Source organism: Megalobrama amblycephala, linkage group LG7 (genome assembly GCF_018812025.1).
Source record: "Megalobrama amblycephala isolate DHTTF-2021 linkage group LG7, ASM1881202v1, whole genome shotgun sequence".
In the NCBI taxonomy this organism is placed as follows: Eukaryota; Metazoa; Chordata; class Actinopteri; order Cypriniformes; family Xenocyprididae; genus Megalobrama; species Megalobrama amblycephala.
Genome location: NC_063050.1, coordinates 32,677,160 through 32,698,000, shown reverse-complemented (window position 1 = coordinate 32,698,000; position 20,841 = coordinate 32,677,160). Strand labels below are relative to the sequence as shown.

At 35.3% G+C, this 20,841-nt stretch overlaps 1 protein-coding gene across 1 annotated transcript in view; it reads left to right on the top strand.

The window, feature by feature from the left end:
• The window catches only part of igf2bp2b (insulin-like growth factor 2 mRNA binding protein 2b), a 43,883-nt gene that overhangs the window by 10,465 nt on the left and 12,577 nt on the right, over positions 1 to 20,841 (top strand). Inside the window, 2 exon segments of the mRNA XM_048197111.1 lie at positions 11,738 to 12,043; positions 20,664 to 20,798. Coding sequence (XP_048053068.1) covers positions 11,862 to 12,043; positions 20,664 to 20,798 — 317 coding nt within the window. The 5' untranslated portion in view covers positions 11,738 to 11,861.

Sequence of the window (20,841 nt, the reverse complement as noted above, 5' to 3'; positions counted from 1 at the left end):
TTGTTGGTAATGTAACTTAATGGAAAACTATGTGAATGGCTCAGCAGGATTTTGAACAGCCTCTGAAGTTGTAGGAGGGCGCTGCCAACAGAAAGCAGAGTAGAGCTGTCAGTGTGCTTATACTCTCTCGAATAATGTATCCGAACTTTAAAGACATGACACTTCTCGTCCAGTGTGCAACTTGTTTAACTAATGTCGGAGGATATAATTTATGAATCATAACCCACCAGTTTGGCTAGTGAGTTGATATGTGTTACCCGCCTTGGTTGATTTTGTCCCACATTTGGCAGGTTTTAGAAAATAGATAGGGTTAATTTTCATTTCATGTCAGCTTTAAAATGTTGTTTCTATAGGCTGCTCAGTAGGTTTTTAGAACCGAATATGTACAGTATTAATCATGTAACATTGGAAGGACTAACACAATATTTCTGCTGTCTAAAGCAAATCTTCCCAAGACAGTGGTTAGTTCAAAGTGACATTTAAGTTCAGGCATGACTAGTATAGATACATCTAATGAGCCAAGGTGAAGGTTCACATGAATCACTCATTGTATTAAGGGGTCAGTAGTGCATTAGCTTTTATCCCAATGGCAGTAGCTTTAACTGAGATATAGGACAGCTCTGACTGAGATATAGGCAATAGGACAGAATTGACCCTGTCCACTTCAGTGTGTGCCACACTTGCTAGAGCCGATCGTGAGCCAGTCGAGACCTTCAGATGTAATTCTGCTAGTCTAGATGGCTAGATATTGTAGATCTGATTAAGGTGAGGCATCATTTGCTGAGGAGGCGAAATTCTTTTTCAATGCACCAAAGCACAAAGGAGATTATGCCTAGTGCTTGGCCTTTCAATAGAAAAGCTTAATTCACTTGGTATACAGTAGTAGTCCAATATTGAGAAATATATTTCATTCATTCTCCAAATAGCTAATATTAATTTGCTAGAGCTCATAATACCATAGTTTCCATATCTTTTGTCCCAGTGGAACATGCACTTGTTCCCTTTCTTGGCTCTGACTCTTTGCACACTGGACGCTTATGTGCTTAAGTGATTAAGAGACGAAGTGGGAAATCGGGTTAATTCAGCTTAGAAGTGTCTTTAAACGTGTGGGAGCCACTGCCGCTTCAGGGTCCCCGGGGCCTCAAGCATATCCTACATCTACCTGCAGGAGTTCAACAGGTTCTAGACTTATTGTTTTACTTGTTTTGAAAAAATTATTCTAGTTTTTTTTTTTTTTTTTTTTTTTTTTTGAGATACAAGAGTTCAGGGCTGTTAAAACATCAACCTCCTGATCATTTAGGGCCTGAGGTCCAGATCACTAAAACTAAAGCGCTCAAATGTACTGTCTCTGTGTGTTTCCTGAAGCCTTTGTCTTGTTGCCTTTGGATTAGCTAGCCTTGAAGATCTCACGTCATAAGTGACGTGTCATGTACAAGCTTTTCCATGTTCTGTTCCAGAAAAGTTTCAATACAGTTTTAAATACAATATCACGGCCCTGATGTGCCTTGACAATGGTTGTACAACTGGTTAGGTTTACATGTGACTTGTTACAATAGATCAAGTTTTCCTGGCTTCTCACAAACACATGGGTGGAGAGCCATTCTGGCACCTGTCTGGTCATGAAACCACTATTATGACAAACGATGATCGGTGACAGCAAAACAACGTGGCTGGTGGAGCAACTGTCATGGCACATTGGTGTATTGGTGATAGTTACATTGTTACATTCTTTGAGTGTGTCACCTCTTACTTTTGCTGTAAAGAGGTGTGTCGCTGGTGCATATTTAAAATGGTGGAATTGGACAGGAGTCTCAGCATGTCTGCAGAACTGGAAGAGCAGGGTTTTGTGTTAAGGTGATCTCTGGCAGCGCTTGTATGTTCAGTTAACACAGTTAATGTTTGCATCCGTCTCAGCAAAAGTGTGGACAAAGTAAGGTAAATGACTTCATATTTTAATATTTCAAAGAGTTAACAGTCAAACTTAAATTAAATGTTTACAAGTGAATATTAATAAACAAAGAAAATGGTCAACCTTGTCAGGTAAGTGATCAGCGAAGGGAACAATTTTGGACAGAAATGTATTACTAATTTTAAAATATTAATTACAACAACTACTACAACAAATATTTTATAATATTATTGACAACAACATTGTGAATGGAAAGTGGATTTTAAACATTTGTTAATTTTTTATAATATTATTATTAGTCATGTCATTCTAACCCTGTGCAATATTTACACACCCTTAAAGAAATCACACGATTTACTGTATGATTGCAAATTCGGTGTCAGTAAATGACTTACTATAACTTATTCTGACAAAAACAAACAGTTAAGTCATTGATCACAATTATTCACATCACACTTACATTAGTAGTCAAAAATTCATGCTTGTGTCAGTCCTATGCAGTTTTGTATTGTGTATGTTATGTTTTGAAAATGATGAATTATGGCTTAATGGAGGAACCATAAAAATTTAAACCTAAAACAAAAATGTCATCAAGTAACCTAAAAAAATGTGCCATTCAAAGTGTTGGATCTGTAAGATTTTTGAGAAAGTTTCTGATGTTCACCAAAGCTTCATTAATTTGACCAAAAATAGTGTAAAATAACTGTTTATTTTAATATAATTTAATAATTTAAAATCTCATTTATTCTTATGATAGCAAAGCTGAATTTTCAGCAGTCATTACTCCAGTCTTCAGTGTCACATGATACTTTAGAATTCACTCTAATATGCTGATTTGTTGTATTATTATCAATGTTGAAAACACCTTCATATTTTTGGTGAACATGATATATATATTTTTTTATTAGTTATTTGATGAATATACATTTCAAAAGAACAGTATAGAAGAAATAGACCACCCTTTATAGTATGAAGTGTGATGTGACCCAAACAAGTTGAGTCGAAGGTGATGTCAGAATAGTAACTGACACTCATCTGACTGTTAGTTGAGGTGATGATGTAGCCCTAGTGATCTTCTTATAGCCGGTGATGTCATTTGGCCTGCAAGTGCTGTTATGTCACCCCGTTGCAATCACTGGTGATTGATAGTGAGTCTTGTTGTTTATTCTTGTGACCCTGCTTCAACTGATCGGCACACCCACCCCTACTTTGAACAAGTCCGTGTGAATGTTTAACTTGGCTCATCCCTTTTGATTAAAGTGAATCTCACTTAATGTCCAGGCTTTTAACAAAGCTTTCAGTTATTGTTCTTGTTTTAGGAGTGGTAATTCAGACTGCAGAAGTGCAGCTGGTTGTAGTCCTGCTCACGTGTTGCTTGTTGTTGGCTTTGCGTCTTTTTAGAGTGTCCATCTGTTGGAAATGTAGTAAATGCACTGCGTCAAGCATTAAGATGGCTTGTCAAATTAAAAGTACTCCAACTTTTAAAAACACATCTTGCACTCTGTTGCACCCTGTGTCACCTTGAATTACTCATTCTGTGCTTCTTATCATGGAATATGGGTTTTATAATATTATGCAAAAGAAAATGCTTAGAAAAACAGAAAGCACACAGAAAATAAAGCATACATTACCTACAATGTCAACATTTATTAATATTTTGTTGGTTGTCCCTTGTTTTTGAGCATCCATTCTCCTGGGTATTGACTCACTAAACTTTGCGCATGTGTTAGTGTTGGGCGATCTCCGTTTTCTTCAGCCTGTGAGATCGCCAATACACGATATTATCTTGCGCGCGTGGGTGGGGAAAGAGAGACTCTATGCATATGTCATAGTCACAACTATTCAGTGTTTTCAACCATGAAATGTTTATTTTATGTTTCAGACATTTAAATATACATAATGTATATTCAGGGGCACTGCTAAGGGGGCCCCAGAAATCGGTTTTATTAGTAGTAACAGTACTAGTAGTAATGTAAAGGCCCACGCACTTTTGGGGCCCCCAGAGATCAGTTTTATTAGTAATAACAGTACTAGTAGTAATGTAATAGAAATTATAAATGTATAATCTACCAAAGAGTTACAAATAAAACAAAATTATGGCTTATTTCTGCATTTCCGGCTAAATTATCCCCCCCCCCCATAATCACTGCATGGTTCTGTCCCGTCCTACATAGCGTCACTGAGTGAGATCACATGGTAAACTGTCATATTAGAGATGTCTTTGAGTTCGACGAAGAACACCATGTCTACACCAGACGCAATTGGAGCGACGTGTCAAAAGACAATAGAGCCCATTATGATCAGTGATATTGTCTACACTGGATGCGGCACAATGCGACGTGAGAACGGTCGTGTAAGGTGTAGACACGGTGTAAGTGAAAACAGAGGGCAGAGAGAGAAAACGAGCCAACAATTACTCACCCAGTTCTTTGAAAACAAAGGTATTGGCGGAGTCTCCTTTGCTGTAATGTTAGCACTAGTTGCATAGCCAACCACTTACCTGATAGTCAATTCAATATTCAATAGGTTACATTTTTCACCACTGAAAATGAAAAGAATGTAATTTTGGTCCATTTGGCATTTAAGTCACTGGCAGGTTAACCCCCCCCCCCCCCCCCCCCTCCCCCCCTCCCCCCACACACCATTTTCTAAATTTTGTTGTGTCTCATTGATTGTTAAAAGACACTGTTGCAGTGTATTGCATATTGCACTCTGTTTCACTTGAGCACTGTGCACAATAAATACACCTTACACAGTTTCCTTGTCTCTCTGCCTTCTTAACACTCTTGTACACGCACACACAAACTTTCAAAAGTGTTACTTCTTAAACTTACCCCTGGTCAAACAAACAGTAAATAAAACATCTAAAAGGACGTAACATTTATGGGGGCTCATCCGGGATAATAAATAATTCAATCTTTCCCAGATATTAATTTTGTGTGTGTGAATATATGGTGGTTTGTGCCGTAAGAGAAGAGTAACGCTTGTGTACAGTAATACACAAAATTGCTAGCAGCGCCCCTGTGTATATTTTATATACAGACATTTAAACATTTAAACACACACACACACATATGAAACATAAATATATGAAAATTACACAGAAATGCAGTCTTCTTACAAAAAGTTGTAGTTGAACAAACAACTTTGAAGAACAAAGAAACGCATGAAGAACAACAGATCTATTGCAAACTTTGCAGTCTGGAGCTAGCAGCATGAAAAATAAAACTTATTTGAATTGTGAATTGGTGTGTGTGTGTGTGAAGCTAATCTTTTGCCAGGCTGCTGGTGGACTTGGTTGTGATGTTCTGTATATGAAGTCGTCATTTGTGGATAAAAATGAAGTCCTGAAGTCATGAAGAAGCGGTCACACCCCATCCAGCATTGTGGACAACACTTTCACATAGCTGATGTTGCATTTGTAGCATTACGATTGTGAATAAATGGACATCAGCTGAGAGATGCTGAGAATGTTTGCTCCGGGACTTATGCCTGACTGAACACTTGGCTTCAAACAATAGTAACTGTGTTCCTAGCAGCTGATAAAAGTGAATGTGTGTGTGTTGGACCATTCGCCAGGTCTTGCCAGCTGGTGTTTAACCCCATCTTCAACTTCTCTCATATGGCTAACACACACTTTCAAACAACCCTTTAAGCCATAAATCTCCCGTCCTGTATCATCAAATGTTCCCATTAGCTAATTTAGATTTCTAAAGTTGTTCCACATCAGTGAACGTGAGGATTTTATCCCTCTGGGATAATGTAGATAATAGGTTAACGGATCTGTTTGGATTTAAATGGCAGTACTAGTCACAATGGATCAATCAAACAGTCATCAGAGTTTAGATGTCAGTCACATAAGGTGGTTTTGACGGTCTGCCGTCTCTTGTTTTATCTATCTTAATATGCATGTGTGTGCTGAAAGAAGTGTTTTGGGGTTTGGATGATTTCTGGTCTCCAGGGACCTTATTTTGGAGCTTTGATTTTAGGGAGGTCTGCCCCCAGCGGGTGGGTATGTGTGTGTTGTGAGTTGTCTGATTTACTATTTCCTGTCATAGGGCGACAAACCGGCGCTCAATAATTGTACGAGCATTTGTAGTAAGCAGGGTTGTGCACCATTCATACTTGATGCTATGCTAATTCAATTCCAGTTCATTTCTTGGATTTATTTTGAGGTAGCTTAAAGGATGTAGAATTGTAATTTGAATTTGAGAAAATACTATTTAAATGGAATGACGTAATGGGAATGACGGAATGAGTGTGTATCTAATTTCATTTTTTTCCCTGCATAAATTATACATGTACAAGTTATTACACAGCTTATAGTATGCTACCTAAGAAACGCATTTAATTTATATATACTTTACAGTACATAAGTTTGGAGTAAGTCTTTTTTTGAAAGAAATTAATACTTTTATTCAGCAAGGAAGCACTAAATTGATCAAAAGTGAAAGTAAAGTCATTCATAACATGACAAAAGATTTCTATTTCAAATAAATGCTGTTCTTTTTCATTGAGCAAACTTTCATCAAAGAATCCTGAAAAATACTAACAGCTCTTTTGTTTAATTTGGGAAACACTGCCATTTAAATGCCACAATCATTTCCCAAATACCTACACCAAGTGATCATGTGTGAAAAATTCTTATACATAATTTGTTCACTTTTTATATATATATATATATATATATATATATATATACAGTACAGTCCAAAAGTTTGGAACCACTAAGATTTTTAATGTTTTTAAAAGAAGTTTCGTCTGCTCACCAAGGCTACATTTATTTAATAAAAAATACAGTAAAAAACAGTAATATTGTGAAATATTATTAAAATGTAAAATAACTGTGTACTATTTAAATATATTTGACAAAGTAATTTATTCCTGTGATGCAAAGCTGAATTTTCAGCATCGTTACTCCAGTCTTCAGTGTGACATGATCCTTCAGAAATCATTCTAATACGCTGATTTGCTGCTCAATAAACATTTATGATTATTTTCAATGTTGAAAACAGTTGTGTACTTTTTTTTCAGGATTCCTTGATGAATAGAAAGGTCAAAAGAACAGCATTTATCTGAAATACAAAGCTTCTGTAACATTATACACTAGCGTTCAAAAGTTTGGGGTCAGTAAGAATTTTTATTTTTTTATTTTTTGAAAAGAAATTAAAGAAATTAATACTTTTATTCAGCAAGGATGTATTAAATCAATCAAAAGTGGCAGTAAAGACATTTATAATGTTACAAAAGATTAGATTTCAGATAAACACTGTTCTTTTGAACTTTCTATTCATCAAATATTCCTGAAAAAAAAATATTGTACACAAATATTTTGTACATTTGTACACATTAAATGTTTCTTGAGCAGCAGATCAGCATATAAGAATGATTTCTGAAGGATCATGTGACACTGAAGACTGGAGTAATGATGCTGAAAATTCAGCTTTGCATCACAGGAATAAATTACTTTGTGAAATATATTCAAATAGAAAACAGTTATTTTAAATTGTAATAATATTTCACAATATTACTGTTTTTACTGTATTTTTAATTAAATAAATGTAGCCTTGGTGAGCAGATGAAACTTCTTTTAAAAACATTAAAAATCTTAGTGGTTCCAAACTTTTGGACTGTACTGTGTATATATATATGTACACACACAGACTGTGCATACATGCCAGGTCAAAAAGTTTCTAAAGCGCTTTATACAATATAGATTGTTTCACAGCAGCTTCATAATAGTAACAAATTTGCATTTTTTTTTCAACTGCTTACACACGAAATCCTTACTTGTCACACAATTTCTGAAACCTGACACTCAAACACCAGAACCACACACCAAATCTGCAAAACTATAGACTATTTCTCGACCTTCAACTCAGTTTTCAATTCATAAAACACTTTTTGCAAAACACAACACACAATTGTCATGTAACACACAAAAATCTAACAGGAAGTGTCTTGATTTCCTTTTTCAAACACAACCATTGTTTCTGTCCAACTACACATGGTTGATGTATTTTCTCTCGCACTGTGTAATACTGTATTCACAACCACAAATGCTTACAGTACAAACATAAATAGTTTAGTTTCAATCTTGCTTCCGTGTTTACCTTGAATTTTTCAACATTTCTCTGCCAATTACTTTCAGTCTTGTTCAGAAATGTACATAGGAGCTCATGAAAGAAGAGCTTTAGGTTTTGAATAACTGTGTGTATATATGAGATATCCAAAACTAGAATATCATGGCAAAGGTGTTTGCAGCGTAAGGCAAATGTTTGCTTTTGAGGTGTGTTTGTGATATTTTGAGTGCAGTGCTTCATTTTGCAAGACATATGAGGCATTTTGCATTTTGTGTGTGCAATTCTTAGATTTGTGTGTAAAGTTTTGAAAAAAAAAAGAGGCAAAGTTTTAAAAATGTGTGTAAGCAGTTGAAAAAAAACTGTAATTCTGCTGTAAAGCAGTGCTAACAAGCCAATAGTATCATTATACAGCTCAAGTCAGTTCAATATTGATTCAGTTCAGTTCATACCTGTGTAAAATTCAGCAGTTCATATACAGTGTATTTGCATATACATGTGTAAGTGCTATGACAAACTCCTGTACACTCCACTGCACTCTGAACAAGCAAAAGTCACAAGATAGTTGTGTTTTACATTTTTTCACATCTGTGTGTTTGGCGTGTATGTGACTAATCATTTCATGTTTGTGTGTAGAGTTACTTACTACACAAAAATGTCATTTTTAGAATAGTTAAAATAGTTTTGAATGAAGTGTTTTCTTCTGAAAGATATGTGTGACGTTTTGCATGTTGTGTGCGTGTTTTGTGGTTTTGTGTGTAGAGTTTTGAGAAATGGAGCCATAGTTTCAAAAGCTGTTTTTAAAAAATGTAAAAGTGTGATAGATTTTTTTTTTTTAATGAAAGAGTGCATTACTTATCTTTGTGATTTTAAAATAATTGAAGGAAACAAACTATATATGGTTATTTATGAAATATTTCGAACAATTGAATTCAAAGCACACATTGAAATGAAAACCTCTTATAAAAAAAGTCACATTTCAGTTTTAATGTAAAAAAGCAATTTTCCTAAAAAAGTAGAAAATAAAAAACTTGCATTTTTGCGAACAAAATTTTAAATATTGTAGCTTTATAGATGTGAATCTTACGGAAGCCCTAAACGGCCATGGATTATTATTTTTTTCTATCTTGTTTTCTCGTGATCACGAGATAACAAAAGTTGTTTTGTCGTGATCACAACTTAATCTCTTCTCTAAATTACACAAATGTGCCAACAGATGGCAGTATATTACCAAATATAACTAGTGATGCGCTGTAAATATCCACTTTACTGTATTAGTTCATATTGGCTCAGATTGTACGAGTTTCGGACAAAGATAGTTTTCGTGATCGCTTTATTTTGTGCAGTATTTTGTGCCTTAAACGATTAACTTAACTGTTAAATGACTGATTATAATTATTTTGCTTAAAAGTGTATCTGTTATCGTTCTGACTAGTTGCATGACTCACCACAGTTTCACGACCGGAATAGTTCGGTGTGATACTAAACTTATTGCTCATTAAAACTAATTTTGATGTCACTGTATAGTATTCATTTTGAACCTTATTGTGTATCTTTAAGACGCTATTTTAATCATTGCAGTTTCAGTGTTCGTTTACCTAAATATGTCACTTAATGTATATTGATAAGAAATGTGATTTATAGCCTATGTCATTTAATTCAGTGATAGTGACCTATTGTATTTTCTACATTTCTTTGTAGGAAACAACACACATACACATACACATACACATAAACATGCTTCTCAAACAGCAAACAGCAAGATTGTTTTAGCCTATATCAACTGAATTAAAGTTTTTTTTTGTTTTGTTTTTTGGAAATCTGGAGTATTGCACCTCTTTTTAATGGAAGATAGGAGGAAGACAGTTTAACGCACATGATATCACAGCCTATCTTACATGACGAATAAAAATAACAAACACATTATGTAATATATATATATATATATATATATATATATATATATATATATATATATATAATATATATATATATATATATATATATAAATGAGTATGGAAAATAAAGTTGGTTTAATCTAAAAGGTTTTACAATTATAGAATAATCTGGCATCTTTCTGAAGGCACTCTGCCTGCGCTTGAGATGCTCTGTTGAATATTATGTTAATTACACAAACAATATGTTAAGCGTACATTTATTGAACAGTGATTGATTAGCCTATATGTATTTATTTATTGTAAACTTTATTATTAAGTGAAGTAAACATTTAGCTGAAATATCAACAAGATATATGTTTTATCCATCGATCAGATGCGTGTCAAAGTTGTGTTCGTTACTATAGCAACAGTAGAATCCGGGTACAGTGTTTCAGGATCAATCATTGCAAAAAGAACTTTTAATTATTTAAAAAAAAATAATCATTTAAAAATTTGATTATGAAAAAACAACTTCTGTTATCTCGAGATCACGAGAAAATTAAGTCGTGATCATGAGAAAACAACTTTTGTTATCTCGAGATCACGAGAAAAATAAGTTGTGATCACGAGAAAACAAGATAGAAAAAAAATAATAATCCATGGCCGTTTAGGGCTTCCATAGAATCTGATTCATGATCACTGTTGCATGTGATCTTCCTCTCAGTGATCTTGTCCTGTCACTCTATGTGCACAAGTATTTACTCTAGGTTCTTACTAAGAAACACTAGCATGTTTACCTTTTCAGGTCTCAGACAGGATCTGAGGCATGTAACAGTGTTTTCTCCTAAACTGAATCCTGCTCTGGAGGGGAGATAGTGGCTGGTATTCAGAGATATTTGTGTAAGTTGGGATAGTGTCTAGAATTTTTGTTTTTATAAATATTATGTGAAAACAATGTGATGGACATGGAGCTCTATCTATGTTAATTAGTAATGTCTAATCAAGCAATGTATTCTACATATCAGGGAATAAGTAAGCATAATTAGTCAAAATTATTGATGCAACTATACATTTTGTTGCAAAACTTGTGTTGCGATAATGACATTCTTCTGCTGTGTTGATGTCGTTTCAATGCAAATTCCAAGGCAGCCTGCAGGGTGTGGCCAATTCAATGAATTTACGTCAGTTCTTAAATTCCGAATTTTGCCCAACCCTAGTAGTGAGATGGCTATCACAGCAACAGGTTATGCGAAATGTGAGAAATCTAGGCTACATATTTATGTTTTTTTTTTTTTTTTTTTTTTTTTTTTTTTTAGAATAATGATGGTAAAGTTTGGTATTCATCCTTACTAGAATACTCTTAATCCATTCAGTACACTTATAGACAGTGGCATAACTTTGTTTTTAAAAAAATGGCTGGGACAAGAGTGTGTGTGTGGGGTGGGGGTGGAGATTGCTGGTTATACCAGCTTTGTTGACAGGCTTTTAGTGTGTGCGCACTTCGGGTGTACGTGCTCAGAAAAGCTCATGTGAGAACAGTGTGAGAATAAACGTTTAACTGGCCAGGCTTTAAAATGCATGTGAACTGGAATGCATTACTAAACGTGATGTGAATGTATGCCGTGTTGTACAGTATGTTGGGATGGTGCCGCCAGAACTGAAACTGATAGAATGCTACATGCAACGATGCTACAATCTTTCTTCAAAGGCAGACTGTGGAGACATTTCGATCAATCGAAATCTAAAATCGTGATATCGCACACCCCTAGCCAGTGTAACTAATTATTTATGTTGTTTGGGGTCTGTGTAAAGTATGTCATGTTCTAGTGATTTGATCTCTCTTTCTCTCTTGCTCTCCCATTTATCTGCAGGGCTCTTGAGAAGTTGACAGGCCACTGTTTTGACAATCACTCCTTCAGTGTGTCGTACATACTGGACGAGGAGGCAGGAAGGGACGGGGGTGGAAGACCCCAGGTCCCGCGAGGGGCATCTAAAATGGGGACAGGAAGTCGGGAGCAGGAGTTTGGTCAGCCAGGGGCCATGGGAGGCCCCCAGGGGCCCAGGCAGCGTCAACAAGAACTGCCTCTGAGAATCCTAGTACCCACACAGTTTGTGGGAGCCATCATTGGAAAAGAGGGACTCACCATAAAGAATATCACAAAGCAGACACAATCCAAGTAAGAAATCTTGATATTTTTTCAATCAGTACTTGTCTAATTAGTAATTTGTTAAATTAAATTGATGTTATAATTTAAAGATGTAATAGCTATTATAGTTTCACTAATACGGATAGTTTAACTAATACGGATACACCGCTATGACATTTCTGAGCCGATAATCAACACCTTGCTATGGCTGAAATAAAAAATTGGTTTTACTTTTTGCATTTTAATCCTTTTACAGTTTTTTTCTAACTGCTTACACACATTTTCAAAACTTTGTCTCTTTTTTTCAAAACTTTACACACAAATCCAAGAATTGCACACACAAAATGCAAAATGCCTCACATCTCTTGCAAAATGAAACACTGCATTCAAAATATCACAAACACATCTCAAAAGCAAACATTTGTCTTATTTGTCTTTGCAAACACATTTACCATAATATTCTATTTTTGGATATATCATATACACACAGTTATTCAAAACTTAAAGCTCTTCTTTCATAAGCTGCTATGTACATTTCTGTACAAGATTAAAAGTAATTGGCAGAGAGATGTTGAAAAATTCATGGTAAGCATGAAAGCAAGATTGAAACTTTTTTTTTTTTACTGCAAGCATTTGTTGTTGTGAATACAGTATTGCACAGTACAAAAGAAAATAAATACATCAACCATGTGTAGCTGGACCCAAAAAAAAAAAAAAACTAGCAACCAAAAAAACTAGCATAATTTGGAAAAAGGTGAATATTCCAAAGGAATGGTGCGTATGTGTGCGTATGTGTGTCCCTACTTTACCTGTGTGTCCACAGGTAAAGTAATACCAATGCATTTTGACTTTGTGGGGACACTTTTACAGTTTTTTACAGACGCTAGGACACATTTCTCAATACTTAGGTCACTTTTGCAAAACTCTTCACACAGTGAGCACAACAGAAGTCTATGTGGACTAAACTGAGGATCAATTATCATTGCTTTGGTACAAAATGCATTCAATGACTACATCTCTCAAATTTCATGAATTCTTTTCTCACTCAGACACAACAACTGCCAAAACTCTTTGTACGTACAGGCCAATTTGCACATGCTTACATACTGTTTTCAAAACTGTTAAACTTATGTTCAAAACAATAACATAATACAAAACTGAATAAGACAGTAATTTGCTACATTCCTACAGTAATATTTTAATGAAATATATTTTAAATCTTAAAATTAAATGCTATAAAAACAATTGAATTGTATCTGTATCAGTGGATGGTGTGTATACAAATTCTTGTATTTTGGAATTACTCAGTGCAAAAAAATAAAAATAAATAAACGACATAAAATCTCGACGAATTCTGCATCATGTCTGATTTATTCCAGTAACATATATTGCAGTGAATTATAAACAGAAATGTGTCCTTGTTTTACACAAAACATTGTATAATGCTACATGTTGTTAGTGTTTTTTAGGTCACTGTTTTGTGGGTGACAAAGTGTGTTTGTCGGCTGTCAAACTTTGCTAGTGTTCTGGAAGAATGAGTTGATTTGAGACCTGAATAAAGTGTTTTGGTAGTTGTAGTGCATTTTGAATGTGAAATTAACTGCTTTGCCAAGCTGAAAGTTGGTTAGGAGAACTGTGTGAAGAGTTTTGCAAAAGTGACCTAAGTATTGAGAAATGTGTCCTAGCGTCTGTAAAAAACTGTAAAGTCCCCATGAGGAAACAAGCTTATACATAATTCATACAGAATTATGTTTTCTGAATATCTAAAATAGCAGAATGTTTTCTGTCATGGGTAGGTCTAGTGGTAAGGTTAGTAGGGGGATAGAATATACAGTTTGTACAGTATAAAAACCATTATGCCAATGGAATGTTCCCATAAAACATGGAAACCCAATCATATGGAAGCAGGGTCAGTGTCTCCACATGCCTCCTCCATTGACATAGGGACAACGATCATGCATTTTTCAGCACCATGTGGAGAAAAAAAAAAATCCTCAATAGGGTTTAGAAATTATGAATATGGAAGCAAGTAGACAACAGTTGTTCAAAACCTATAACTTGACCTTTGGCCTATTTATAGGCCTATTTTAAAGCTATGATTGGTTGGTGTTAAGTAAAGCAATAAGTGTTTGTGCATGTGAGGAGTTAGTGTGAGGCACTGATGAATTAGTGTAGCATTTTGATTGGTTGTGTTTGAAAAAAGGAAATCAAGATACTTCCTGTTAGATTTTTGTGTGTTACATAGAGAATCGTGTGTTGTGTTTTGCAAAAAGTGTTTTATGAAATTTAAAAATGAGTCAAATGCCAAGAATTAGTGTGTGGTTTTGCAGATTTGGTGTGTGGTTCTGCTGTTTGTGTGTCAGGTTTCAAAAATCGTGTGACATGAAAAGATTTTGTGTGTAAGCAGTTGGAAAAAACTGTAACTGCAGCTAGTTACAGTTTTTCTCTTAAACACATTTCTTGAAACTATGCCTCATATTCTCAAAACAGTTAACACAAAACCATAACATCTCACCCAATTCCTCAAACATCCTATTTTCAGGTCAAAATGAAGCTCTACTCTCAAAACCATTCACTCTTGCTGAAAAACCAAACTTTGCCCTCAGACATCACACACAAGCCCTCAAAAACACACACACTACAACATAGTCTTACACACTGGTGAGATAAATTCAAAACAATACTACAAAAACCAAAACCAAAAACCAGTAATAAGTTGTGTTACTTGTGGTTCTCCCCCTCAAGGAACTTTTCACACGATGAACACATGTGTATACATTTGCACATTTTTTATTCCTTAATGTAATGTACAGTACAATACATCAAACAACAACAACAACAAAAAAATATTCTGCCCCAGCATCACATCTTTGGTCTGGGACAGGCCAGAGAATCTCGTCAACATCACAGGCTGTACTGGTCCTATCCAGGCATTGGGGGTAAAATCCTCTTGCATGCCTGATCCACCCCTGACACGCATAAACTGAAATGTCTAGTCAGGCTTCTTTCATTCCATCGTCTCTGTGTCCTACAAAAATAGAAGTAGTGATAACTGTAACTGTGACATCCTTTATACAAAATGGAAGCAGACAGAAACTCTATCTGTATGTAAGGCAATTTGATGCATGTGTTGTAACAGAGTACAGCACTCAGAAGTTACAGTAGAGTACACTGAGGTACACCAAACTGTTTTCCTCCCTGAAGGTTCTTATGATCAAGGCGATGGTGAAGCCAAACTTAAGTTTGGCTGAACTCATTTCCCAGCCTCCCTCATAGTCATACCATGGACAAGGACATCAACTACATTAACTAGTGGCACAGATTTCATCTGAGACTCCTTGTCTCCTTGCCCCTCATCCTCATCCTCATCCTCCTCTCTGGTGTACTCGGTCTCTCTGGATCCATTGTTCCAAAACTGAATGAACTGACTCAGGCTCTTTTATCTCTCTATTGAAGGTTCTGATTGTTGTGTGATAAATTTTGACTCTTAGTGTTTCCACGTGGTTAACTGTGTGCTAATTGAGCTCAAGCTGTGCTGACTTGAGTGAACAATATTGAATGCTAGTGCTTTCTAAATGACAACATGGTGTAGGCAATGAGAAATGAAGAGATTTGTGTCTAGAGTTTTGCAGTGTCAGTTCAACAAATCTGATTCATGTGTCAAAACAGGAGAATAGTGTTTATAGTTTAGGGAAATGGGTGTGCTTTATAGTGTTTAAGCAATCGAGAAAAACTGTAATTAATAATCACTCACATTATACATTTAAAAGCTTAGAATTTGGATATTGTAATAGTGGCTGGCCAATATATCATTAAGGCAGATATATGGCATTTTTAATTATCAAAGGTTAAAGACTATCTTTGTTTGATAGTTCTGTTTAATAATTAAAAGGCAGGTGCTTAATTTAGACTAAGCCTTTAAATATCTAAAGAACATTTACAGGAATGCCACAAACCTCACAACTTCTCTTCTAAGTGACATGACATGAAGGCCAAGTATGGTAACCCTTACTAGGAATTTGTCCTCTGCATGTAACCTATCCAAGTTAGTGCACACACATTAGGAGCAATGAGTAGTGAACACACACACACACACACACACACACACACACACACACACACACTGCAAACCATGGACACACACCTGGATCACTGGGAAGCCATTTTTGCCGCGGCGCAAACTGTATAACTCTGTATAAAGGCACTAGGGATGCACTGATACCACTTTTTCCAGAACGAGGCCAATACTGATACTTTTATTTTTAACACTCACCGATACTGATATCGATACCTGCATTTTCACTGCATTTGTAATTTTTAAATATATTAGGTAGAGAAACCTAAAGAATATAAATCACATTGGTAACACTTTACAATAAGGCTCTTTAGTTAAACATTAGTTAATGTATTACAGTTTTTCCCATTGCTTGAACACTATAGACCCATGCTTAGACTAAAGTAACACAACTTGAAGCTTTTGTACCCATACCTTAAACAAAAGCGCAGCTTTGCACTCTTGTTGCAATTCTGCAACACACTTACTCCTTAATGCAACACACTTGGTCCTGCATACTACACACTACTTCATACATAAGACACTTTGTTCAAAAATGAAATCTCAGGGTACCATTGGGAAAACACATCTATTCAAAATATAACACACATTGTTTAATTGAAAAGACGTTGACACACACCTCAAAACATTTACTTACAAAACTGAACACCAATCAGCCAGCTACAAAAAGGCCTCAGTTAAGCCATTTTGAGAACTTTGCAAGCATGGAGAGCAAGAGGTGGAGGCAGAGGAAAAGGAAGAGGAAGACAAAGAGAGAGGAGTAGGACATGGTCAAAGAGGCTATGCACGGAACAATATTTCAGATGATATTAGAGCAACGGTGGTGGATCATGTGGCCAGACCCAAACAGACGGCAGGATCTATAATCCCACCCATGCACAATTGGCCTGTTTTTCTGTTTTTACAGTAGTGTATTTTGTTTTATTTTTGTATTATTTTTGCGTTACTGCATTTACTGTACTGTAAAGTATAGTACTGTGATGTGCAGTATTGAGTTGATGTCATTTGTAAACTTTCAGTACTTTCATTATTGGTTGTTGTGAAAACCTTTGTGGGAAAAAAAAAGAAAAAAAGTGTTGCATTGAGCTTCACAGAATGCTAACTGATGAACTGAATAAAAACAGTGAAAATTAAAGACTGCAGTGTTTTATATAAAGTAGACTAGTGTGTTGCTGCTGATCTGAAAGTGTATTCATATGATGCAAGTGTGTGTCATTTTGTCATCAGTGTTACATTTTGACAAAGGAATGTTAGGTTTTGATAGCAGAGTTTAGGTTTTGATAGTAGAGTTTCAATTTGACACAGATGTGAATGGTATATTTCCCAGTGTTGTGTCATGTTTACTTGTGTGTAAAGTTTTGGCACAATGAGCGAAGTTTTGCAAAATGAGTTCAAGCAACGGGCAAAAACTGTAAAGGGATAGTTCACCCAAAAATGAAAATTTGATGTTTATCTGCTTACCCCCAGGGCATCCAAGATGAAGGTGACTTTGTTTCTTCAGTAGAACACAAATGATGAATTTTAACTGCAACCGTTGCCGTCTGTCAGTCAAATAATGCGTGTGAATGGGAACACAAACAAAAAGAGTCGAAAACACTTCCATAGACATCCAAATTAAACCCTGCAGCTCGTGACGACACATTGATGTCCTAAGACAAGAAATGTGGATTTATATATTTATTTATTTATTTATTTATTTATTTACGTATTTATTTATTTATTGTTTTTGCAGGTTTCGTCCTCCATAAACATGAACTAACCATGAGCAATACATTTGTTACTGTATTTGCTGATCTTCGTTAACGTTAGTTAATGAAAATATATTTGTTCATTGTTTGTTCATGTTAGTTCACAGTGCATTATCTAATGTTAACAAGATTTTAATAATGTATTAGTAAATGTTGAAATTAATATTAACAAAGATTAATAAATGCTGTTTAAGTGCAGTTCATTATTAGTTCATGTTAACTAATGTCGTTAACTAATGTTAACTAATGAACCTTATTAAAGTGTTACCATCACACCATAACTTCTCGCAAAGATGAGCACTTTTACATAATTTTGTGTGAATTTGTCAGTTCTGTGGGTGCGCACTTCTGATGTTTGCGCACAGTAAACTCCTGGTCCCGTAAACGTCTTGTAATAATGTAGGGAACACCACTTGTTATACATAAATCACGTAAAAGTTTTTACGTACTTACACAATTTAGTTTTAAACCAAATGACGCATGTGTGCTGAGTGAGCGATCAGCAATCAAGAGGATGCAACAGAAGTGCACACGCTCTATTTTTACTATCAGTTAACATTAGTATTATGTGCCTCATTTTACCTTCTTTGCTATTGAAATATCCAACCGAAGTACAAACTTTACAGCAATGTCTGTAAAAACAGAATGTGCTCGAGGTAATTAGGGCTGTGTATTGCCAAGAATCTGGCGATATGATATGTATCACGATACAGGGTACAATATATTGTGATATATTGCGATACTGTAAGAAAGGCGATATATTGTGATATTTCTTGTTTTTGTTTTAAAAACTGTCTTAAAGAACACATATGCATAAAACCTGACAAATAACTTTATTTAATCAATACAGTATCATTTGCATTTATATCACTAATCACTATTTGGTGAAATTTAAGGGAAAATAGTAAAGTGACTGATCGCACATTGTATTTATGCACAGACACATTTCAGTACATTCACGTTGTTTTCACACACATTCAGGATAATGTTTGGAATTGTCCTGTGTATGTGGCTGTGTACTTTAGTATATATGCAGGTCAAGGCAGTTGGTTTAGGTTTTTTGGCATCTCAATGTGGTCCTCTTCAGTATCGAAACTTGACTTGTCTAAAACAGGCTCTTTGCTGTTGCACATACTATACACTGTGAATTCTGAAACGTTTTTTGGCTGTGATTGTTTTATGGGTGCTTTAGTGTAGCCTACATAAATGTATGAATAAAAATCATATCATTTGGTTATTTGGTGTCCTTTTTTGGAAAGACATCTAAATTTACCTTGAAAAAAGCTGAAAAATACAGTTTTGTGAAAATCACACTTCAATCTGATGGTTTACTTTGCTGGATATAGGAAATGATGGCAAAATGGATTTGTTAAACAAGATAAATGTGTATGCTTAATTTCACGCTAAGTGTGTGATTAATAGCGATTAAGGGTGCGTGATTAATCGTGATTAAAAAAAATAATAATCTATTGACAGCCCTAACATAAATAAATAAATGTTGATACAGTGTTTTTGAGAATCGATACAGTATCGGCAAACATAATATTGCGATATTCATGTGTATCGATATTTTCTTATACCCCTAGAGATAATTAAAATTACACTGACATGATAGTTTGATTATAAAGTACAGCCGTATTTGACTCTTTCGGCATTATCCTGAACATAAAAATTAATTTAATGTGTCACAGAACTGAAGAGAGTCTGTCAGGAGCTTGTGTTAAAGGGTTAGTTCACCCAAAAAAGAAAATTATGTCATTAATGACTCACCCTCATGTCGTTCCAAACCTGTAAGACCTCCGTTCATCTTCGGAACACAGTTTAAGATATTTTAGATTAAGTCCGAGAGCTTTCTGTCCCTTTTGTTTTTGAAGCATCTAAAATACATTTTGGTCCAAAAATAACAAAAACTACAACTTTATTCAGCATTGTCTTCTCTTCCGGGTCTGTTGTATATCCGCTTTCACTCCGGACAGTGATGCTGATGACGTGTTATCTATCTGTAGCCCGAGCTTCGTTTACAATCTGAGGGAGACGCAAGCTGTAAACGAAGCTGGATAATAAGCTGGATGCCAACCGCCGTAAAATAGGAAAGAAGAAGAAGAAGAAGCAGCGTCACTGTGGAGTGAAAGCGGATATACAACAGACCCAGAAGAGAAGACTGAATGCTGAATAAAGTCATAGTTTTTGTTATTTTTGGACCAAAATGTATTTTAGATGCTTCAAAAACTTCTAACTAACCCACTGATGTCACATGGACTACTTTGATGATGTTTTTATTACCTTTCTGGACATTATACCGTACATACATTTTCAATGGAGGGACTGAAAGCTCTCGGACTAAATCTAAAATATCTTAAACTGTGTTCCGAAGATGAACGGAGGTCTTACGGGTTTGGAACGACATGAGGGTGAGTCATTAATGACATAATTTTCATTTTTGGGTGAACTAACCCTTTAACTGTCACATCCTTTTGATTTTTCCCGACAAAAACGTCCTGAGTCATTCGCATAAAAATCAGTCTAGTCAGGGAAGGTCTTGTTTTTTAAAGTTTCATTACAAGCTGTTCATACATTGGCAATAGAAAAGTGATTAATAAATGAACTATACTTACATATAGCCCCTTTAGAAATAAGTTAATTTCTCTAGTAATTGGCAAATAATACATTGGCTTTCCATATGCTGCGCATCTCTAATCATGAATAGTGCACCGTCATTCTGAGATTATAAACTGTTCTCTTTATCCATTTTGCTCAAACCATCTTCATTAGCATGTGACAATGTAGTTCAAAAGTGATAAAGCTCATCCTTTGTTTTCTGTTTCAGGGTAGATATCCATCGTAAAGAGAATGCTGGGGCGACTGAGAAGGCCATCACTATCCACTCATCTAAAGAGGGCTGTTCACAAGCCTGCAGGATGATCCTGGAGCTCATGGAGAAAGAGGCTAATGACACCAAGATGTCAGTATTTCATCTGACTGTAGGGCATATTTAAGTTTTATAT